General features: G+C 44.5%; 1 protein-coding gene across 17 annotated transcripts in view; it reads left to right on the forward strand.

The window, feature by feature from the left end:
- The window catches only part of PROM1 (prominin 1), a 129,879-nt gene that overhangs the window by 15,376 nt on the left and 89,357 nt on the right, over positions 1-25,146 (forward strand). For all 17 annotated transcript variants that reach the window (XR_008308221.1, XR_008308222.1, XM_053254110.1 and 14 more), the window contains exon 3: positions 1,941-2,374. Coding sequence is in view for 15 of the 17 variants with exons in the window: in XM_053254110.1 (XP_053110085.1) it covers positions 2,152-2,374 (223 nt within the window). In the remaining 2 variants the exon portion in view is untranslated. The remainder of the gene's footprint in view (positions 1-1,940; positions 2,375-25,146) is intronic.

Genomic DNA, 25,146 nt, shown 5'->3' on the forward strand with positions numbered 1-25,146 from the left:
ATAAGTACAGAACTAAAACGATGCCTGGAACAGCAGTCAAGCTATTAAAAGCCCAGAAGAGCAGGATGGACTTTGCCCAGTGTCTTCAAGTATCAAAGATGGCCCTATGTAAACATGCCTAGGGAGTAATTTTTACTCCCTAATCAGCACCACCACAGAAAAGACCACACTCTTTGATAGCCATCTAACCTCTGAAGGTGGAGGCCGCTGCTTTAAACCTAAGCTATTTAGGTCCCTGGCACTCTCTCCCAGTCTTCCCAACAGGCTTCAAGCAGAACTACCAATCTAAGGAAAGACCTTCTCCTTATAATCCCTCACAGCCCCAACCAAAGATACTCTGACTCTCATTGTCTTTTGCAGGAGACTGCACAGCTGAGATACACGTGATAAGCATGCTGACAGTCTTTGCCCAATTCAGAATACGATTACTGTTAAAAACTGATTGCCGATAAGAGTTTTTATTGTTTACTACTGCGAACAATGGGCTATGGTTGGAGAACAAGCTTCCATGTAATTCATTACTCAGTTGATCCTGGATTCAGAGATGTGAAATCAGTATTTCTTTAGCTAAGCCATGGTTTCATATGGCATCTGAACTTGAGCCTGTACACAAACTGTGGTATGTCTGGGGCCAGCGGACTAGGATCTGAAACCTGTGTCTGAGTTCACAGACGACTGACAAACCACAGTTGGGACCATCAAGAAACTGCTGTTCCATGGAAACAAGAGTGAGCTTAGAAGTCTAACTACTGAGCTGATGAGAAGCACAAGCAGATAAAACTGTGGTTTGCCGACTGTACATCTGGAGTCTCAAATCATGGTGTAAGTTGTTAGCTAATTAGCACAAGCCATGGTTTTGTGCTGCTTCTGAACCCAGCCTAAGAGATCTTGGGGCTGGTAGTACGACTGAGGGCAGAAGGTTTCTCTTGTCTCAGTATGATGTTAATAAGAAATTATGTTGCTTGAAAATAAAATGCAATGACTAGGTGTCTTCAACTGGCTTATATTTTTGGTAGGGCTATTTCTAGGGGCCACCTAGATTGATGCATTTTTTGATCAAAATATTATAAGGATGTGACAGAAATGTCCTTTGAAGGATGTTTATGCCTGCTTTGATGTTTGGATTAATGCAACAAGGTGGAAGATAAATAGGAAACCTCATGAGTAAGATCAGTAAATCTCATTTGTAGTTGCACAACCACTGTCCATGTGATTTGAGTGTGTGCCCTAAAAAAAAAAAAAGAAAGCCTCAGAATCCTTTGCAATGGACAAGGGTTGCATGGCAAGCATGCAAGGGTTCCTTGGCATAGGAACATAGGAAGCTGCCATATACCGAGTCAGACCATTGGTCTATCTAGCTAAGTATTGTCTACATAGACCTACAGTGGCTTCTCCAAGGCTGCAGGCAAGATTCTCGCTCAGCCCTGTCTTGGAGATTCTAGGGAGGGAACCTGAAACCTTCTGCTCTTCCCAGAGTGGCTCCATCCCATACACACCCTGGGCTCGCTCTCTCTGTGTTGGGCCAAATGTGTGTGTAAAAGCAGAGCTACAGATGAGAGATGTACTGTAGGTGCAGCAGCTTTCGTGTTGCAAAGAGCATTTGTTCATCTAGGAGTGTGGATCTGTGTGCAGTGAAGTCCCTACTAAACACAATCTCTACTAAAATTATTCTTTATTAAGAATACGAGTGACAAGTATTTTTAAAATTCTGCTTCTCTTTGAAAGATGCAGCATTGCATGGAAGAGTTAACAATTTTTCCTCCCTTCTTAATAGGGAACAGTTTCTACGATGTGCACAGGTCTGTTCTATCTGCATAGCTTGCCAGCAAGGTAGCATGTGTTAACATTTCACAGGCAACTGCATGCATTTCACACTGTTGTTAAGCTCCTTTGTGGGGTGAGATGACACTTATTAAACAGCTGTTTTCTTTCTTTGCCAGAGATGGAGCACTAACTGCATTCTGTGAAGACCTGCCAAAAAAGCTTTCAGAAGTGAGCGCACGGTCTGGAGTAAGCAAAGCATTGAGGAGACGGTCTTGTTCCACTTGACAGATCTCATTGCTGCAAAATACACACACATATTTTTTTAATGTGCTGAAGTCTTTATTCCCCTCTCGCCCTTCTACCTCATCTTATGAATTTTGGGCAGCCATGGCTGGGGAACTGTGTTTACTGTTCCTGTTGTTGCTCTGTGGGAGTACTGTGTCCGAAGTGCAGCCTTTATACCAGCCGCCTTCTGAAGCTCTGGATTTTGGGTTTGTCCCTGCAAAGACGTACGATACCAACGCATACTATGAACCTGGAGCAATAGGAATTTTGTTCCGAATAGTCCATGCTTTCCTCTATTTAGTGCAACCGAACTATTTTCCTCAAGGTAAGTGCCTGATATTAAATTGTCCTGAAAAATGGACACTTGACATAGCAAGTTTGTATTGCAAGACTAGTGAGTGTGTGTAGAAACATGTCAAAGTTTCCCCTTGTTGACCAGGTTGAAATCAAACTATATGCCACTGGGAGTTACCACCCCTCATCTGCTAGATGTATTATATTTGTTACAGCTTTTATGGAGCTGGGTAATATTTCTCAAACTTCCTGAACTAGTGGAGCCCCTCAGAACTTTTTGCACCTTCTAGGGATGACCCACTCTCCTTGTACAGGGGTGAATCTTTTAAAATACACTTATTATTCTAAGGATTTGAACCAGACTGAACAATCTAACTGTGGTGGGAGTGGTTTTGAATGTACACTTTCTGCCCTGAAAACACATTCCACAATGCAGGTTCAATCCTCTTTCACCACACAAGATGTCTTCACCATTATATCTTCCTGGACAGGGTCCCAGAGTCTTTCATTCTGATTACAAAACTTAAACAACCAGAATCTGATCAGTAAAGTTGCAGCATTGGGTGTGCCTTGGACCACTCGCTGGATCCAGGTGTCAGAGCCTTTTCAGTTGGCATGAATAGACATTAAAGATTATTTTAGTGATACCCCTTCCCCTCACCCCAGTAGTCTTGAACTCCTCATATGAAACCTGTGTGTGTGTTCACTCTTATTTCTACATTAAAGTGGTTGGGTATATTTTTGGCTTTCATGAATTCAAAGTATCTATATGTATCTGTTTATTACTTTAAGTTTAAATAAGTAGAATTTGAAGAATCTGCAGTTTTCAGTTAAATGCTTCCAACATGATCTGAAGAAGATGCAGACTTCATACATGGTTAATTGAGTGTTCTGAATGACTCTCAATTATGACTTTATATGCTGATCTCATCATAGATGGTACTTAACCTTTTTTTAAAAAAGCAAATTAAAATGTTTATTATGTAAGTGGCAGGAAAGTCTGATGTTAAGAACACAACTAAGATTTTAAAAGTTCAACTAAAAATGATATGTTCTTGATTGTCAAGATTGAAGAATCGGAGGTGGAGGTGGATGTGGAGGTTGATAAGTAACTCTGCTGCTTCTCAGTGGCCAAAACTACAAAACTAAACATGTAGGAGTCTGGAGCTCAAACTACTGTGGAATTCCATGACTCTTCGTGTGTGTGTGGGGGGGGGGGGGAGTGAGAGAGAGACAAAAAGCAAATATGGCAGATCTGAGGCAAGGAAGGGCAAGTGGGGCGTGACTGCCTAACTTCCCCTTCAATGCTGGCATTTCAGCTTTGTCCTCCCCAAGCTGGTTCTTCACCCAAGGGAAAAGATATAGGGTCCCCAAAGCTTTTCCCATCTCCCCCACACTTGGCCCACCCCTACCCTCTGATGGGCAAAAAACCCAGGGTTTTGGAGCACTTGTAGAGGGGCAATTCTGATGATCACCCATTACATGTGCTTACAGAGTGTGCTGAGAATATGTTGGCACATCCTTTAATGATGTCATGGCAGGCATGTGTCAGGCACGTGTCTACACCTTCATTGTGTGTAGAGGTCCATGTTCATGTGAACGGACTCCCTGTCCTCAGACACAGCCTGTCTGGGGCTGCTTGGTTACTACTACTGCTGCTGCAACTGCCACCAAACGCTGTTGATTTGCATCCTAAATAAAATGTCAAGAGTATTAACTTGCTGTGCCATCTTAATTAGCTCCTTGACTTGCTGAAAGATACCAAGCATTGTACTGGGCAGTTCCTTCTATCTGTCTTGAGTAATTGAATTACCTTGATTGCTGTGAATAAAAGGAGAGATCAGTTCTGAGACTGAAGCATGAAAGTGGTATCTACTGGGTATTGAGCTTGCTGCCAGTTCAGTTAAATTCTGTGCCTGTGTTTATGTGTGTGCACACACACCTTGGAGATAGTAAATGGTCTGTAGTAGCTAACTCATTTAGTGTATCTTAGCCTGGTTCTCTTAGAGGTAGCTACTGGGTGGCCCCTGTCCCCAAAAACAAACGGATCATGTGGATTTGAGTAACATCATTTAATTAGCTAATCCATAATCTCCCTCTCACCATATGTTGCTTTGTTTTTCATTCTCAGTGTGGTAGTGATGTCAGGTTTTGTGAACTGCTTTCTAAATAAAGTTTGGAATACAGCTATTTCAAGTGAAGTGAGATGTTTATCTTCAGACTCTCCCAAACACACAGCTCAGAAACAAGGCCCTGCTCCAGAGAATGAAAACAGCAGAAGGCATTACTCTGGTTTCTGTGTCTGCGGACAAGCATATGGAGATGTGAAGGGGGAACAATCTGGTATTCTATGTGCATTATTAGTTTGCTAGATGTGCTCCTTATGCACTGTATTTCTTGCTTAAAAAGAAAATCTGAACTCCATGCCAAGAAAGGCTGAATTTCATAGCCTGTATAAATTACGCAATGTGAGTAAACTTGTGTATAAACACACACACCCCTTCACCGTTCTATGTAATCTTCCTGGATTTGCTAGTTATGGGGCCATGGAGGGCTCTGAAATTCTGTCCGCAGCCTCTCTAAGATTTACTCAGCTTCTGAGTTTTCAGCAGGATGTGCTTACAGCTTCCAAGTGTCTTTTTTGCAGCCACAAAGCTAGACACCTGCTTTCCTTGAAAAATGAAATCTGACATTCTCAGGAATCTGAATTCTGTACTTAATAACACATTCTGCCTCTTCTGTGCTTCCATGAAATCACAGCTTAAGCATGACCCTGCTATTACATGCCCACTACTACAGATCCACATGTAGAAGTCTGTGTTGTGCGTGCAGGCTGTATTCTTTGGTTCGGGGAATTTTCACTGATAATTAGGACTGAGGATTTGGGAGAAACTAAATCCTTAAATGAAGCTGTGTATATGTCAGCTTAACATATCTTGCCATTTTGATATGTTTTCTGAATATCATGCAGCACATACCTGTGGGTATGTGAACAGTCCTGGAGATGAGAAGCAGGAGTTGATGCTAAATTAGTCATAAATGGCCTGATTGGTGGTTGCAGTAGCAATCCTATTCAGTGGGGGAAGAACTTGTAGGACTAGATTGTTGGTCTTTGCTTAGCTGAAGAGTCAGTGGAGTACAGCTATCATCTGTGAGGTTATTGCTGAGCATCTAAGTAGGAATCCTTCCTTTTAAGCTTAAGCTTAGGGCTATGTGGAGAGCCGTCTGTCTTGGGAGATGAGTGTGACTAGAAGGGGGTTTGCATGCCTTCCCTTCAGAGCACTACATATCCATGTAGAAGCTGGTGGTGCTGAGAGAAATGGGGATCTAATTGCCTGATTTGACTCAACAGCCCATGGTTTTCCTTTGCATCCTTTGTTGTGATTGAAACAGCTCTTGCTGCTTTTTCATGAAGCGCCATCAGTAAGTGGGGCATTCAAGTGCAACTTAAGTGAACAAGCAAGTTGTCCTTCAGGTGCTTACAATCTAAGTAGCAGAAAGAGATGGTAAAGGCGTCCAATGCTCATGTCCAAGGGTTGGCAAGTCCTTAGGACAGATCGATAGGCAACTGGCAGGAAGGTAGACTATTGGTCTGTGGTCCAGAAGTTGCCTTGTGACCCCCCCCCCCCGAAGAGATGAGTTGAACATACCGATGGAAAGCAACAGGTCTCATCTGATTTCCCTGACCAGGAGGAACCTGGGTTCTGGTGTGATGACAAAATTCTAGAGCCCTGTGGTGCCTGATGAGAGAGGATGAGGTAAGTGTGTGTGTGCATAAATAAATTAATCAGCTATAGATATGTAGGTATAGTCTGATTGTGCTACAGGAGTGGTTTTCAAACTGTCTTGGGGAGCCCCAGGATTACTTGGAAGCTTATTGTGGAGTTTCTTGATGGTACAATCAATAATGGTGGATAGGATTTCTGATAAGACAGTTGGTTTGCTGTCATCCTGTGCAAATCCCAGCAACAGGAGGGTGTACTCTAGGTTGAACTCTTAAGTGGGACAACAGTGAGGGCCAAAGCTCTTGACCATTGCCCCACATAAAGTAGTTATGCACCCTAAACAAGGCTTAGTATTCTGAGAGATGCTGAGGATCTGTAGAAGTCTCTCCGGATTCCTTCATACACAAGTCTGTCTTGAAAGTTTTCCTTTAGATAGAAAGTTTGAAAGGCACTCTAGGGCATAAGTGCAGATTGATCAATGGTTAATTTCAGAAAGTGTCGAAGGAAAGTGCCTCATTACATGCAGCAACAATGGAATATCAAGCAGATTGCAGCTTTCCTGGGTATATGGTGATTTTTTAAAAAGACTGCACATATCATAAATTAAAGATCTATTCTAGTATAAATTCGGGAAGGAAGGATGTTTTTACCGTCTTGTAGGGAAAAATAAGGCATACATTTTCAATACATAGTAATTTATCATAGTACTTTGGCAGAGAGAGATGTAGTGGTAAATGCAATTGCAGATGAAAGACTTGAATACTATATGCTATACTGTCAGGCTTCTTAGTGATGTACACATACTATTGCAATATTTCTCAGACTGAGAGGGTTACACAGGCTAGAGTTTCACTGAACACCGGGGATGAGAAAAACATACATGACTGTAGACTGCAAGTGTTAACAGCAATAGATGTCCTGACTGCTGGATGCCATCTCACCTGTGGCTCTCTCCATGATTTTTAAGCAGCCACTCCACTCCCTTTTATAGGCTTGGCCTAAGCCCCCTGCTCTGCTTTCTTGCCCCAAAGCAGGAAAAGGAGATGCAGGGCTTGTTGATTTGGCCATGCTTGACCAAGGTGCCTTAGGCTTTGGAACAGTAGAAAAAGAAGCCCCCACCCTGTTTCCTAAATTAGATTATGGTATTTCTCTTTGTTCAAGGTATCCTAAAAAGTCTTCTCTAGCACCAAAGTTCAAAACAGCCAGGAAAACAAATAAATGGATCATAGAACAAATCAATCCAGAATTTTTAGTCGAGGCACAAATGACCAGGCTCAAAATATTATACTATACTATATTATTATATTATACACATTATGCGAAAAACCAGTTCCCTTGAGAAGTACCTAATGCTGACAAAAGCTGAAGGAAAGAGAAGAAGAGGACGACCAGCATCAAGGTCAATGGACTTGATTACGACAGCAATGAATGCAATACTGAGAGACCTTAAAGGCCAAGTTGAAGACAGATCATCTTGGATAGAATCTATCTATGTGGTCACTAAGAGTTGACAATGACTTGACGGCACTTAATCATTTCTCTTTGTTTCCACTTGGATGTTTCACTCGGTATATCTAGGACTAAACTTCTTTTCTTCTGAAGCTGTCTTCTCTATATTCATTGACAACCTCACCATCTGCCCTGTTGAACAGGCACAGAGTTTAGGCTTTCTATTGGATATTTTCTCCCCTTACTGTCTCCCTTGTGCTAATCTTTAGATGTAAACTCCACAGGCAGGGAAAAATTCTTTGCATTTTTGTTAAGTGCTGTGCACATAGATGCCACTAAATAACTCCTGGCATGTTCTGCTTGCTCCTGTCTCAGGAGGTAATCTGGCTTTCGCTCTCTGCACTCCACTGCCCACCCTCCCTAAATTAATGGCTGATCCTTTCACTGTCAAATTCAGACACCTCTACTCTGTTCTCCTCCTCTTTGACTTTTCTGCTACTGTTGACCACACTTGTGCTTGACTCCCTCTGTGCCTTAAGCATCTGTGATTGTGTTCTCACTTGGCTGCTTCTCATCCTACCTGTCAAATCACTCACTCAGTATTTCCATGGGAGAAAACACCTTCTTAGCTTTCTTGTCTTGGTTGGAGCTTGTCAGAGAGCCATTGTTGGCCCTCTGCTGTTCTCTCTGCACAATCTTTATCTCCCTGGGTGATCTCAATCCATATCAATCAGTGTTTCCTACGTCTGACTACACCCAGCTTTATCTTTCCATCCCAATATTTTTCCTTGCCTACAATTCTGCATTTCCATTCACCCATTACTTCTGTTTTATGTTGTTGCCATTTCAAATTACAAATATGAATACGATGAATATTTATATACCGCTTTGCAACAAAAGTTCCCAAAGTGGTTTACATATAAATAAATAAAATGGCTCCCTGTCCCCAAAGGGCTCACAGTCTGAAAAAGAAACATAAGATAGACACCAGCAACAGCCACTGGAGGGATGCTTTGCAGGGGATGGATAGGGCCAGTTGCTCTCCCCCTGCTCAATAAAGAGAATCGCCACTTTAAAAAGGTGCCTCTTTGCTCTGTTAACAGATATGCACATTCTCCATATCCAAGACTGTGCTTCTAATCTTCTCCACCCACCCTACCAGCCTCCCCTAGATAGAGATCACTTTCTGCCATTTACCCTATGAACCAGGCATGAAGCTTTGACTTGATCTTTGACTCATGGCTCCCCAAATGTAGTCAGTCATATTGCTCTTTCCAATAAGATAGCAAAACTCTGGCCCTTCCTTTTGGTTAAGATTCTAGTTTATACTCTGGTCACATCCCACCTTAACCACTGCAACCTTTTCCCTGGGCTGGTTCGGATCATATTGCATTCATCTGGCTTACCATAAGTGATGAGGGCATGCTCTGATTGCATGGCAGGGTAGGCAGTTAGCCCTCTACACTAAAAACATTAGTTTAAACAAGTATTTCTGGCCTGTATAAAAGCATAGTTTGGATGAAATATGCCCCCACCCCCACCATGCAATTAGGAAAAGGTGCCTCTATGTTCCTGGAGAGGCAAAAGGCATGTGTGTTTACAGTGTGTGCACATTCTCAAAGCATGTGATCAGTCAGGCAGATGAAGTATTGTCCAACCTGGGCTTCTGACTTTGTTTTGTTGCACTTCAGCTCTTGCCCCTGTCTAGAACTGCTGCCAAAATAATTTGCCTCCCTTGCTGTTTGGACCACGTGATGCCTCTCCAGGCTTCCTGTCTTGTTCCTTCTCTAGTACAAGCTCTCTGTCTTTGCCTTTAAAGCCTTCCATGGAATCATTTTATCATTGTTCTGCCCTTAGATCTTCAAACTCAACTATCCAAAGGTCTCCTGCTCCTTTAAACTCCTCCACTCGTTCTCTCTTGCTGGCTCTTGTTCAGCAAACTTTCTCAGACATGTACAGGCCATTTCAGACAAAATATGGACTGGTCCTTGCCACTTGATGCAGGATGTGAGTGTGCGTATCCTGCATACCATCCTTCAGCCACATGATCATGTGCAACAGGGGGCAAACAAAGGGTGAGATGTGCATGCTTTTGTCCCATGTTGTGTGTGGGTGAGGATAGCCCAGATTGGTCCTGTATCATGCCAGCTCTTTCTCTTCCTTCAAAACCTGTAGAGAAGGGCCCAGCTGCAGAAAAAACTACTTTATACAATTGGCCTGCATTTGCACTTATTCCTTGGACTCTTTCTATCAGATTGCTAGTGGGGAGGGGGAGAGAGAGAAACTTGTGCTGTCTAAGTTGCTCCTTACCATCCCTTAACAATTGGCTGTTAAAATCATAGAAGTTTGCGAATATTATTGAGAATGCATTTGAAGAGTTTTGAAACTTTAGTAAGCTGTCTACATACAGATTATTATTATATTGTACCCACACCATTTTAATGTTAGAATGAGGGCAAGATTGTATTTTTGCTGTGGGGAGCATGATGTTGAGAGGTTTGGTTTTTGGGTGGGTGGGTACTCTCTTAGATTTGTGGAAGACTTAAAATTGAGCCTTGCTGAACTGAAACATAGGTCCTGCTTTCTGTTTCCCACCGTGGCTGAACTAAATGCTCCTGGGGAGCCCAGAAGTGGAACATAGAGGCAAATCGCTCCCTCCAACTGTTGCTTCTCAGAATCTGATATACAGAAGCATAGTATGCTTGGCATACTGCCTCTGCACCTTGAGGTAGCATGTCACAATCCTGACCTGTCCTCCATGAATTTGTCTTCACCCCTTTTTACAGCCATCAGAATATATGACAGACACCATATGTTGTACATGACAGTGAACTCTACAAATTGTTTTGTGCAGAAGTACTTTTTTGTCCATCCTTAAGGTCCTGCCAGTTGGTTTCATTTGTGATAGGAGAGGAAGGGAAAATGTCTCTCTGTTTCTTTTGCACAATGCATAAATTTATGAACCTCCATGTCACTCGTGGTCTAAGGCAGGGATTCTCAGTGTTGGGTCTCCAAATTTTATTGGACTTCAGCTCCCATAATCCCCAGTCCCAGTGGCCTTTGGTTGGGAATTATGGGAGTTGAAGTCCAATAGCATCCGGGGACCCAACATTGAGAGTCGCTGGTCTTGGAGTAGCAAGAATGAATTGTTCCCTTTACTAAGCAAGGTGTCCCCTGGTTTGCATTTGAGTGGGAGACTACATGCATGAGCACTATAAGATATTCCCCTTAGGGGATGGGCCACTCTGGGAAGAGCACTTGTGTGCAGAAGGTTCCAAGTTCACTCCCTGGCATCTCTAAGATAGGACAGAGGGAAACTCCTGCCTGCAACCTTGGAGAAGCTGCTGCCAGTCTGTGTAGACAATACTGAGTGAGGAAGGTATTAACCCTAACCCTAACCCTAGCTGTTTTTCTAAATTAAAAAGCCACAGATATAGATTTACCTCATAAGGAAGGTGCTCCAGCCCCCCACCCCCGGTCTGGACAAGATGGCAGTGATGCTGGTAGGGTATGCTCAAAGCCTCAAATGAATTAATACTAAACCTGCGCAGAGTATCTGTGCGCTAGTACTTGATTGCTCCCTTCACCCCCTGCCACAGCCCCCCTCACCTCAGAGATCTCTCCGCCCTCACCTGAGCTGCACTCCTGCTCCTCCTCCTCCATCCTGTTGCTTCCATCCCCCTCACCCCTCTTGGTCACTCCTCCATCCCTTTACTCCATTCTCCTCACCTCTCATGGTTGTGGCTACAGCGTTGCTGGTGCCTGTTGGCCAAGCTGCAGCCTCCTATCCCCAGAGACCGCCCTGACTTCATCTGAGTCCCGCTCCTGCTCCTCCCCACAGGAGGAACTTCCTTGCAGCCACCACCACCATGGCCACTCGTTTCCCTCAGGCGGCTGACAGGCCTTGGCCCGTCCCTTGCCTTCCTGCCTCCTTCTGACAATGGCCTTGGTAGCTCCTAGCAGCAGCAGTGGTTGACTGGACCCTTCCTTGCTGCTGGTGCCACCATGGCCACTCATTCCCCTGAGGCTGCTGACAGGCTCGGGCCCGTCCCTCACCCTTCCATCAGTCTCTCTTCCCTCTCCCTTCTTTCTCTCTCCTCCACTTGCTCTTCCCTGCTCTTTCTTCCCTCTCCATGTTTCTCCTCTCCCTCCCTCCCCTGAGTTAACAGATCTTGTTCATCTTGTCTCCTCATCTAATTCACACAGCGGCAACCTCCTTCTCCTGAAGGGGCTCTTTCCTCCCTCATGACTCCTCTCTTTGCAGACCCCTGCCTTCTATCCATCTCTATATATTCATATCCCTTTCCACTACAATCAAGGACATCTTCCAACCAGTAACAGTTGCATTCCAACTGACCTTAACCATCACAGGCTCCTCCTCCCTTTCTGCATATGGAATCCCCACTGCCCGATCAGGTGCTTCTGCTTGCAAATTCTCACAAGAGCTGCCACACATGGGATTAGCCACGGGTACACCTTAGAGTATTAAATATATAGAAGATTCTTCTGACATAAGGGGTAGCTTTATTTGCTACTGATCAGATGGTTCTAGGAATGTTTTGACTCACCATTTGCTCCCCCCACCACCAAAAAAACAGGCTTGTCCCAAGTATATTTTGAAACTAGTTCTAAGAGAAGTGGGATATTAATCCCTAAAATCAACAAACAGCTGTGGCTAGAGATGCTTATTACCATCTGCATTTGTTGAATAGGCTCTGTCTGTTCTAGACAGAGAGCGCTTTGGTGTGCTGATCTGAGTTGTAATTTTCAGGCATGTCTACTGTAACATAGAGCTGCTGTTCATGTTGGCTCAAATGTTACAGCTGAGCAAAATGCTGCTGCTCTTCTGACAGGTGGCATGCTCATATTGGCCCTGTGCTAGGCCAGTTGCATTGACCACCTGTGAGCTTTTGGGCTCAATTCAAGGTGCTGGTATTGATCTTTTTAAAGTCCTTCATGGCCTAGGAGGAATTGCCTAAACCTCTCCCTATATTGGCCAAAATGCTCAATTTCTAAAGGTTGGGAGCAGGTCTTGGGTTCTAGAATGATTCAGCTGTGGAGATGGCAAGAAGCACCTCTCAACAATAATGAACAAGTTATTCTAGTGAGAACTAATCAGCCTACTTTCCTTTTACTGTCTCCACAATTTGACTAAATTTGGTTCAAATCAAGGTCCGCAAGTTAGATCTCTTGCACCTCAAATGTTCAGCTGTCCACCATCTTGGATTGGGGTGGATGACATCATTTATTTACTTATTTATTATCACAAACTACTCTGTTGAGGTGTCCCTATGTGTCCCTTCAACTGTACCTGATTTGGTTCATATTGGTCCAGGCGTTTAGAAGTTGATGGCGTGGGGGCAGCACATGGACGGACACACACAGAAAGCCAGATGATTTCATAAGCCTACTGGAAAGTAGGCTAAAGATGGTGTTATGTATGTTCTTGAGCTGAGTTCTTCTATCTGTTCTTTGTAATGTGTGTTATACATTTCTGCAAAAATTAAAAATACAAAGCAGGTGGGGGGCATCTCTCTCCCTCCCCACCCACCCCTCACACTTGTAAGGGATACAAAACTTGTGTGTTCCAACCAGTGGTCTCTCTAATTATTTTCATCTCTGTGTGGAATAAATTTTGTTCTGGGTGGCAGTATCAAGGCAGTGTGTGCGCACATGCATTCAGAACGGGGCCTTCCTGATTCAACCTGAGCGGGATCGAAAATGAACTGAGCAGACATCCAAAAACCTGTGAGTGTGCACACACCTTAGAGGGAACAGTGGTTCCATCATTTTCTTGGCTGCCTTCCTGGTAAGTTGGCTGCATTAATCTGGTGGCTTTTATTCTGTGAAAGCTGCTCTGACACCTTTTGGAAAAGCAACCTAGTCGTGTTAACTGCATTTGACTGAACCATGAGCAATAACTGCAAGGTTTCCTGTTTCCTAGGTTGTGCCTGTTACTTCAGTCTAGGGGGATTTAATGATGAAATGCATTGCCATTAAGTCTATGAGACATAATCTGTCTTGTCTTTTTTGCTTGTAATGCAGATGAATATTTATAGTCCTATCAAGTCCAGGAACATTACAAGCAATTTGTGTCATTCACATAGCCAGTTTCTAGGGTGTGTGTGTGTGTGTGTGTGTATGTGTGTGTTCGTGTTCCCTTCACCTGAACTAAATTTCATGTGGCAGCATGTTTATGACATTGCTTGCTGCTTGAGATTGTACAGTATTTGCTCTATATGATTCTTTGCCACTCTGAATGTATTAAAGTGGCTTCTGCTTGTTCCTGCGGAAACCAGGTAGTAGTCCTAATGTGATAATGATCTGGTCCACCACCCACCCTACCCCAAGCGGGATTTTTGCAGCAAGTCTTCAGCTTAGTTTACTTCTCCTAGCTGAAGAGTTAGTAAGGGAAGCATGTGAAAATAGAGGAAATGGTTTTTACATACCTGTCACTATTTTCATGAATGTGTACATGTGTTCTATTGAATTTAACCCTATACAAGTGTTGGGTTCAACGCATGTGCAATCTGTGTACAGTGAACCTGTATTCAGATCTGAATGCATGTAAACTGTTCACACATTCAACACACACATCAGTGCACAATGCACATTTCTATCTTTAACCTATTCAGAGGGCCTTACCCAGATTCACTTGTAAAATGAATGTACTTAGTCATTCACACACAGAAACCTGAACACATGCATAACATGTTTGAATAGGACTATTAAGTGCACTCAGGCATTGGGACTCTGGGGGCTTTTGAAACACGTGCTGCAGCATGCAATAAGGATGAGCTTGCACTGATGTCACAGAAGGATGTCCTGATGTGCTTGTGGGATATCCTTTACTCCTGTGAGGGAGAGTGTTAACTTGAATTGTCCACATGTTTTTGGAGTGTGCGCACACACCTTTGGGGTGTGTGTGTGTGTGTGTGTGTGTGTATATAGAGGAACGATTCAGATAAATGGCCCCTCACATTAGGGGTGTGCATTTTGAATTTTTGGTGTTTCAATTCAAATCTGAATCGAAACACCCCTGATTTGTATTTGGGTCCAAATCTGACCCGTCTGAATCACCCCAGATTTGATTTGGATCCAAATTAATCTGAATCGATTTTGACAAAAAAAAAAAAAAAAAAAAACACAGGCCCAAGGGCCAAAGGAGTGGGGTGGGGTGGGGTGGTAGTGCCTAATGGGTGGAAGCTACCACCCAAACTGCAGAGGAATTGGGCAAAGGGCTGATTTTTGGTGATTTGTTGAAGTTTACACATCTTTAAGGTTTTTCTCCATAGGGAATCATGTAGGTTTCAGCAGCCCCATAACTGCACTTGGGGGGGCGCTGGGGTGGTCCAGAGTGAGCAGCGGTGTAGTGAACAGAGAGTGCCAGCCACCCCCATGTGTTTCTAACCCATTGGGTACAGGGTTCTGTTGTTTCTGTGGTGTTCTGAGTGTGGATTCTCTGATAGCAAATGAGAGTGGATTCATGGTTTGTATTGAAAATCTCATTTGCTACCAGAGAATCTATACTCAGAACACCTCAGAAACAGAACCCTGCACCACATGGGTTAGAAACCCATGGGGGTGGCTGGCCCTCTCTTCACTACACTGCCACTCACTCTGGGCCACCCCAGCGCGTGCCCCCTCCCCCCCCCCAAGTGCAGTTATGGGGCTGCTGAAACTTACATGATTCCCTATGGAGAAAAACCTTAAAGATGTGTAAACTTCAACAAATCAGCTCTCTGCCCAATCCTTTGAAAAAACTTTGGTAGCTTCCTTGCCCCCCTTGGGCACTACCACCAACCCTGCACCACTCTAGGCCACCCCTTTCCCCCCCGACATGAAGCAATACACCTCCATTATACCTTATGGGGAAAAACCTAAAAGACGTGTGAACTTCAACAATTCACCAAAAATCAGCCCATTGCCCAACCCCCCTGCAATTTGGGTGGTAGCTTCCACCCATTAGGCACTACCACCCCATCCCACTTTATGCCCCAAATCTACCCCAAAGACACTAAAACTTCAACAATTCACCAAAAACCAGCCCTTTGCCCAATTCATCTGCAATTTAGATGGTAGCCTCTACCCATTAGGCACTTAACTTAAACTAAGTAGTACTCCACTGCCTTGTGGGTGGGAGTGGGGTGTAGTTGGCACATGGCAGTTGACAGTTGGCACTGTCGAAAAGACAGTCAAAATGAATAGAAGAAATGAAGGTGTGTAATGAATCCTCATAAGGATTCATTGAGTGCAAGTTATTATAGAATCCAAACACTTGAAAAATAGTGACCACACATTTTGCTCCATAACTCCATTTCTATGAGGGCTAGAGCTTAGCTTGTTTAAAAAAATGAAAGCTGGGAATCTGGGGGAATTAATTGGAGGGATCCAAAACTCGAATTGATTCGAATCGAATTAGGCGCGATTTGATTTGTACCCGAATCTATTTGTTTTGTCTCCAAATCACCCAAATCGGCTAGATCCGGGTACAAATTGATTTGTACCCGAAACAATTTGCACATCCCTACCTCACATGATTAAATGACACCCTGGCAGCATATTGTGATGTCATCCTGTGACGTCAGGGTGGGCAGGTGCTTCCGGCACAACCTTGTCCTGCTTGTGTGTTACAGCTAGTACTAATCTGAACTGTTTTGCTATATGTCTTGGAAAAAGCAAAAGAATGGTGTTTGGGTGTCTTCAGCTTTGAATACAAATGTTTGAGGGAGCAGAAAGGCATGCACACTGTTAGTACAGTGAACAAGATCTTGCTTTTATAACTCAGCACCTTGGAGCCAAGCTAGATATTGCACTGTCTGTGGGGAAAATTAGAATCTGCCTTAGACAGAGATGGGAACAGAAGACTGGAGAAGGCTGCCCAATCCTTTTATCGCCTGCCATTTGTCCAATAAAAACCAACCACCCTGATTATCCCCCCACCCAATCCATGGCATGAAGGAAAATGTAAGGTTTTGAAAATGAAGTCCTGAAGATAACAGAAAGGAACATAAACGCTGGCAAAAGAAATACAAGGAGACAATAAGGGAAGCAAAAAGAGTTTGAGGGGGCATATAGCTGGAAGTGTCAGGGGAATAACAAACTTCTTTAAATACATCAGAAGCAGAAAACCTGCCAGGGAGACGGTTGGACCCTTAGATGATGAGGGCGTGAAAGGGATTATTAAGGAGAATACAGAGATTTCAGAGAAGCTGAATGAGTTCTTTGCTTCTGTCTTCACAGCAGTGGATACTGACCACATAACCACTTTGGAACTGAGTTTCTTGGGCTTAGAGGCTAAAGAACTGGGTCAATCTGAAGTGATGAGAGGATGTTCTAAACTGTCTTGCAAAACTAAAAATTTAACAAATTGTCAGGGCCAGATGGCATCCACCCAAGAGTTCAGAAAGAATTCAAATGTGAAATTGCTAATCTCCTAGCAAAAATATGTAACTTGTCCCTACAATCAGGCTCTGTACCAAAGGACTGGAAAGTACCTAACATAACTCTGATTCTCAAAAAAGGCTCCAGGTGGGATCCAGGAAACTACAGGCCAGTTAGCTTAACTTCTGTGCCAGGTAAATTGATGGAAATCATAAATTTCAAAATTGTTAAACATATAGAATAGGCCTTGCTGAAGGAGAACCAGTATGGCTTCTGCAACAGCCAGTCTTGCCTTGCTAAACCTTTGGAGTTCTTAGAGTGGTAGCAGACATATGGATAAAGGTGATCTGGTTAACACAGTATATTTGGACTTTCAAAAGGTTTGACCGAGTTCTCCATCAAAGGCTCTTGAGTAAACTTTAGCAGTCATGGGATAAGGGAACAGGTTCATATGTGGATTGCCAAATGATTGAAGGACAGGAAACAGAGGGTAGGAATAAATGGTCAGTTTTCACAGTGGAGGGAAGTAAGAAGTGGGGTCCCCCCAGTGTTCTTTAGGATCATAGGAAGCTGCCATATACCAAGTCAGACCATTGGTCTATCTATCTCAGTATTGTCTACACAGACTGGCAGCGGCTTCTCCAAGGTTGCAGGCAGGAATCTCTCTCAGCCCTATCTTGGAGATGCCAGGGAAGGAACTTGGAGCCTAGATGCCCTTCCCAGAGCAGCTCCATCCCCTAAGGGGAATATTTTACAGTGCTCACACTTCTAGACTCCCTTTCGTATGCAACCAGGGCAGATGCTGCTTAGCTTAAGGGGACAAGTCATACCTGCTACTACAAGACCAGCTCTCCTCCCATGTTCTTTAACATGTTCATAATTGATCTAGAAGTTGGGGTAGAAAGTGAGGTGGTCAAATTTGCAGATGACACTAAACTATTTAGGGTAGTGAAATCCACAAGATTGTGAGGAGCTCCAAAAGGATATCTCCAAACTGAATGAGTGGGTGACAAAATGGCAAATGCCCATAGACCAGGTGAGTGATGGAGCTGCACCATGGCTGCGTGTGGGCTGTGGGCGGGGTGTGTGTGTGAGGTGAGGACTACTACCACAGCAGGAAGCTGCCTGGAGTGGTGGTCACACTGGAAAGTATCAGCATCTTTACTTTTAAAGGTGCTGCTTGCCACCATTGATCTCTGCCTCGCCCTGTGCTACCTTGAAAGGCTGGACTGTTTCACCGTGTGACTGGACTGGACTGAATTAGTTTGCCATACTGCGAACCGGTCCGAATTTGGACTGGACGTCAAACCACAGTACACACACACACTTCTCCACAGGATGTGGTGAAGACCACTAGCTTGGATGGCTTTGAAAGAGGCTTAAACAAATTCATGAAGGAAAGGTCTATCAATGGCTACTAGTTTGGTGGCTATAGGCCACCTCCAGCATTGGAGGCAAAATGCCTCTAAATACCAGTTGCAGGAGAGCAACAGCAAGAGAGAAGGTATGCCCTCACCTCTTGCTGTGGGCTTCTGAGAGACTTGGTGGGCCACTGTTTGAAAGAGAATACTGGACTAGATAGGCCTTGGGCCTGATCCAGCAGGGCTATTCTTATGTTCTTACGTAGTGTCTAGTTTGGTCCTTAAGTAGTCAGACTGTTTTAGATAAAGGTGACTGACAAAAATGCATTCCCCAATATAAAACAAATCCTCATATCTTAAGGCATTGTAGGAATCCTATCTCTGCATTAAGCTGTTATTTTGGAAGTGTTTCAGAGAATGAGGAGAAGCAGCCTCTTTGCCATCACATATTAAGACATCTAGCACTAGTATTTTATGTACTACTGGCGTCCTAGACTCACTCCTCATGTTCAGACATCATGTTGTATTTCATACAGATGACTGTATACACGTACAGCTTGTGTGTGGATGACTCCATATATTCATTTAAAAAGTAAACCTGGGTACAGGCCAGAGCCAGGATGAGGGGTAGGCAAGGATGACTAGGACGCAGCACACATAGGGGCACAATGAGTGACAGTCTTAACTATTAAGGATTGTACTTTACAGATATATTTTTAATATGGAAAAACTCCTTCTGTGGCATGTTTTGCGATGCTATCAGGTCTTGGCCATTAAAAAGAAGGCCCAAAGCCTTCTGTTGGACAGTACTACACAGATATTTGGCAGTTTGCATTGTGAAGGAGATTACCTGCACCATTGCAAAAGGTGGAGAGAAAAAGCAACAGTGTGAAACAAGAATCCCATCCTCTCTTCAATAGCAATTCACTAATCCTACACTGTGAAATATACACACCATCCTCTGCCACCGTCTCTTTCCGACCCCGATTCATCATTGGCTGGGGAATTAAATAATTCCTGACTAATTGATCCAGGTTAGGGGGGCGGGATCTGAGATGGTGAAATCCCAAGCTCCTGCGCAGCTGCCCTAGATTCACGCCTTCTCTGTGTTCTCCCTCCTGGCTTCACACTTGCAAGCCCCTATAGCTGAAGGACAAATGCTTTGTCCCAGCTCTTGTGCAGGACCTCTCAAATGCAGGATACAGATAGGACGTGTACAACTATACATGCATTAAACACGTGAAGAACTGATCCTCTGTACAGATCTGTACATGTGTACTATATACAGATTGTACATGTATTGAAAGTAATGTCAATAAGGATAAAGCGAGAGAAATCAAACTACATAACTTTCTGAGAAAATCAAAGTACGATTCTACATTTAGCACAAATCAAAAACATCTGTCACTTGCTTAAATTCTGCCTAGGACTAGTGGCCCCTGTCTGCCGGCATAGCAGTATATTTCTTTGCCACTGAAGTATGCACAGAAGCTTTTGATAGTTGGCATTCTTATATTTGTCTTGTGCTGCAACTAATGAACTAGATTGCAATCCTGTTGATTGACTTGTTTGGAAGTAAACCCCATTGGACATAATGGGACTTACTTTTGAGTGAATTGACACAAAAGGTATTCAGACGTGACACAAAGTGCTCAAGAGCCTGAAAAGTATTAGAAGATTTCTGTATTAGTATAAAAGCTTCTTAGACCTTTCCTCTTTTCTTCTTCTGCTCTCAGGAATTTCTGGCCTCTTTTTCTGCACTGTGGATTTTTTTGGGTACAGTAGTGCTAAAAGTAGAAACCACTAATGGTGCCGCAAAAACACCAATTTATCTCCTAATATTCAGAAATAAGTCTTTATTAGACATTATTAATGATATATATTGTTAAAGTCATTTTATTTTATTTAGATTGATGTAAACTGCTTTGTAAAAGCAGTATATAAATACTCATCATATTTGTATTCTGTCCTCAAGGCTTTTAATATCTTGAATAGATGTGCTGAAGTGGCATTTCCGATTCCTTAAATCCAGCTGTGGGGTACTTTGTTGGTGCAAACTGGTGTGTTTGTATCAGCTAGCACTGACACTTTCTCCTTGCAAGATGTTGGTACACCATGCTTTTAGAAAGGGTCTGCAGAGGTCACCAACTTAAGTCATGAGGTAGGTGGTGATTGGGGAAAGGGCCTTCTTAGTTGTGGTGCCCAACTTGCGAATCTTTCTTCCCTGGGGGGTCTGCCTATCTCCTATGTGGCTGTTGTCCTTCAGGTGCCTAGTAAATACTTCATTGTTGCCACTGCAGGATTTTTAGAAACCATGGTTCTAGTCCTGTTTTAATCTGCTGTGCTTAATTATGTTCCTGGTGTTCTATGAATACAAATACTATGAATATTTACACACCACTTTTCAACAAAAGTTCCCAAAGTGGTTGACATAGATACTAGCTGGCCCGGGCTCAGAACATCTGTGCCTCTAGTCCTCCCCATTCTCGGCCCCCCTCACTTGTTCTTGGTCCCTCGTTCTCAGACCTTTTCCCTCCGATGTTTTCTCTCTTTCTCTGGACAGCTGCCTTTGCTTTCTCTCGCTGCCACCTCTTCCTCTCCCCGCCCACCAGCCTGCCTGTCCGTTGGCCTAATGTTCCCCACTACCGTTGCTTTCCTCTCCCCCTCCCCTTGTTTGCGAACTCTCGCAAGAGCTGCCATGCATGGGATTAGCAACGGGTATGTCTAAGAGAATTATAGATGGAAGATAGATAACCTGGCTCCCTGTCCCCAAAGGGCTCACAATCTGAAAAAGAAATAGAAGAGAGACACCAGCAACAACCACTGGAGGGATGCTGTGCTGCGGATGGATAGGGCCAGTTGCTCTCCCCCTGCTCAGTAAAGAGAATCACCACTCTTTAAAGGTGCCTCTTTACACTTTTAGCAGGGTTTATCTACTGTATTATTTGTGGTGCTTGCTGCTTTCCAGTTCTGGTATCTTAAAAAAAAAAAAAAGGCAGAAACAAATCTACATGAAGGCACTGAAAGAGTTTTTATGGCTTGTAGTCTGATGTAGATGAAACCCAGCTCTCTACAGCATAGTGTCGGAATAGAGCTAGAAAGTGTACAGATGCCTGTACCCTCATATCTGTATTTGTGTGAATTATTGTACATGTATTTGTTTTTAAAAGTGAACCTGGGTACAGGCCTTTCATGCGAGGTGCATATAATGTGAATAAATATGCCTGTGTAGACTACAGACACATATGAGTGTTGAACATAATGTCTGAATAGGGGTTCTCTCTCCTCTTTTCAGCTCTGTGTGTAGCAATGTTTTAAGTCCCCTTAAGGCTGTTGTGAAAGGCAAGATAATAACTACTACATGTTGTCATAATTCCTGCTCGATCAGACAAAGGATCCATAAAGTCTTGCCACATCAGCCTACCAAATGCCTTTTAGGACCCTACAAGCAGGCCATGTCAACATTCCCTGTCCTTTGTGGCTCCCCAGTAAATGGTATTCAGTGATATACTGGCTCTGAACATAGCCATCATAGCTAATAACTGGGCAACTGGACGCCGACATGCAAGATGTGAAGGCAATCTACTGTTGTGTCTCAGTAAATTGGTATGCAGAGGTTGATTGCCTCTGAACCTATAGGCTCCATTCAGTGATTGGTTAATAGCATCAGTACACCTCTCCTCTATGAATGGGTCTAATCTCTTTTAAAGCTATCTTAGCCAGTGGCCATTGCCACATCTTGTGGCAGTAAATTCCATAAGTTAATTATGCATTGCTTGAAGTATTTTCCTTTGTCCTTAATTTGCTGCCCATCACTTTCATTGGGTGACCGAGTTTTTTGATATTAGAAATCAGGAAGCTGTCTTAAATTCAGAGCCCTGTTCCTTTTAAGTAAATGCAGGTATAACCTGTATTTAACCTCTGCTTTTTAAGGAGATCATCTTAAATCTAGAGTCATCTTTGATTCAGGTAAATAAGGTAGTTTTTATGAATTGCCAACAGATGTTACCAGAACTGCTTTGAGGTGCTGGCTGGACATCTCATCCATGCTTTTGGCTTAAAGTTGGGAAGTTAGCTTGGCTTGGAGAGCCGTTTGGCTTCATTATCTATTTGAGCAAGTTTTGACATATTGGAAAAGATGAGGCATAGGTGAAGTTCAAAGGCTTTATTAATGATAAATGGAGGTACAGAAGGTAAAAAGGATTGGTTAGGCAGAATCTTCAGAACATTAGTTTAACAGTAATCTTGGTTGCAATAACTTGGGTTAAGGTTTTAAACCAGAGCCCGGCTATAGGTTTGTTTTAAACAGTGCCTGAGAGGCGAAGGGGGAAGCAGAGGAGGGAGAAAAGTGGTGAGGAGACTTAGAAGGGCAAGTGATTGGTTAACCTATGCTTCCTGTGTGAAGTTGATGTGTGTGTTTGCATGTTGGTCTCCTCATGATTAGCAAGCAGGAAGCCCACACTTGCTCATGCAAGCGACCAGCCATGAATCTTTGCCAACCCTCAGCAGGGTGAAATGTTGAAATGGGGGCTAGTAGCCTCCTGTAGCCTCGCATTGTGCAGTGCAATCCAAAATCCAATAGAGGGGTGCTTTCTGTGCTACCCCAAAAGTGAGCTGACTGGTAACAGAGATGATTATTAGATACTAGTGTTTTTTAGCCCGTTACAATAACGGACGCTAGCGTTTCTCCCCCCCCCGCACCTCCCGTTTCCTCCGTCTCTGGCCAGTGGGCCACGCCCAGTCCTCTCCCGCCTCTGCTGCCATTGGCCCCAGTCGCCCTGCAAGCGGCCACCGCCGCCAGCGGGGCCAGTCTCTCCGCCGGCGGCCGCCAGTGGGCCCAGTCTTGCGGTCGCTCGGCCGTAGGCTTCCCCCGCCGCCGCCTCCTCCCCCCCGGCTTCGGCGGCGCCCGGGCTGGACCCGCCGCCGCCCGCCCACCCTCCCAGCTGGCAGAGTCCTCCTCACCCCCGTCTTTGGCCCGTGTCAGTCGGGCTGTCAGGGACCATAATCTGAGAAGGAGAGAGGAGCTCGTAAACAGAGCTCCTCTCTCTGCAAAGCCTCTGCCTGAACTGGCGCTTTGGGAGCAAAGGACGCCTGTTGCGTCCTTTGCGCCCAAAGCGCCAGTTCGGGCAGAGGCTTTGCAGAGAGAGGAGCTCTGTTTGCGAGCTCCTCTCTCCTTCTCAGATTATGGTCCTTGACCGCCCGACTGATGCGGGCCGAAGATGGGGGTGAGGAGGACTCGGGCAGCTGGGCGGCCAGGCGGTGGCGGCCACAGCAGCATTTGTTTGGGCAGATTTGGCCCTTAATCAGGTGGGGGGGCGGCGGGGGCGACTGGTGGCGGTAGAAGTGTCCGGCCTGACTGCTATTGCCTCTCAGCTCTCGGGGGGGGGGGGGGGCGTGACTGCTGTTGGTGTCTCTGATCGTCTCCGGTGGGTTGGGGGGGGGCGTCGGCTGGGGCCGTTGTTCTTGATATGTGTTTCCCGTGGCTGTGTGTGCTTTTTAACTCTCTGTTGCAGCCGCCAACGTGGCCGCCCTGCTGCCGCCGCTGCCTTTTCCTGCCCCGAGTTTTTCCCTGCCACGTCTTTCCCCGCTCCCTTCTCTCAGTCTGGGAGCCAACATGGCCGCCTGTGTATGGGCGGCCGTATCGTTCTCTGCGGTTCTGGGCATGCGAGAACTGCCGAGAAAGACACGGGCGGCACGGCCACACACTCCTTTATTATAGAGGATCAGAGTTTTCACCCAGGAATGAATGAATTGCTTTATTGCAATCAGTGATAAGTTATTTATAGTTATAGATATAGATATATACACACACACAGATTGACTTTTATTAGAGAATGTTTAACATATGGTTTACATAAGCAACAGTGAATAGAACTTCCCGATAAAACACGGCCGCGTACTAACAAATATGTGGTTGCAATGGTAGAGATAATATAGCACTGTAGGGTTAAAAGAGTTCAGTGAGAGGAATGTCCAAAATGTCCAAGGGAGGGACAGATCCCAGCCTCACCTTGCGTGTGGCCGGCAGGGCAAGGCCAGTCTTCTTACTACATTCAGATAAGAAGTAAACAGGGACGTAGCTATAATTGAGTGAAAGGGTTCAAAGAACACGGGCCCCCAGCTCCTGAGGGCCCTCCAGCTCCATCCCTCCCTATTTTCTTCATTGTCTCCCTCACTCTGGGAGGCCGCCAGAGAGAGGGATGAACACGGGTCCCCTGTCCCCTAGCTACACCCCTGAGTAAATCATAGATAATACACCAACATAGAAGCCTCCTGTAACAACATTTAAAAAGGACTGGAGGTTAGCTGTTGAGAGAACTTAGCAGCTGCACAAAATTTGGCAACCTTGTAGGTGGTAGAAGGTTTCTTATTTGCAAGGAGGAATATGGCGTAAAATTCAGCAGTCTGGCCAGGAAAGTGTGATAGCAAGGGAGAAATAAGACTGCACCGTCTATCATCATAAAAAGGACAAAACAGCAGCTCATGGTGGACAGATTTCACCTGAGCCACAAGGGCATAACCGACTGGCCAGAGGGGTTTTCAGAAACCTTCCAGATAAAACTGCTGATGGTGAGGCATCATATCTTGCTTTGAGGAAAACCCCCGTGATGGCTTGGTAAAGAGGGACAATAGCTAGCTAGCAGTTTCCCCGTTAAAATCATCAGGGTGCCCTCTTGTGGTGTCCAGGATGGAACTTAGATTGTTCTGATGTTCAATGTCCAAGACCCTCTGTTTGAGGATCGCCTTGGTTTGACTGTACTTTAATAATGGCAAATGTTCAGCAGATAGGCCGAGTGATGTCAGTTTACCCATCAGTGCTCGTGTCCAGGTGGATTGAAACCTATCGGCCAACATAAGAGGGATCAGTCCCAGAGGGGAGAAAT

The sequence above is a fragment of the Hemicordylus capensis genome, chromosome 5 (genome assembly GCF_027244095.1).
Source record: "Hemicordylus capensis ecotype Gifberg chromosome 5, rHemCap1.1.pri, whole genome shotgun sequence".
Lineage (NCBI taxonomy): Eukaryota > Metazoa > Chordata > Lepidosauria > Squamata > Cordylidae > Hemicordylus > Hemicordylus capensis.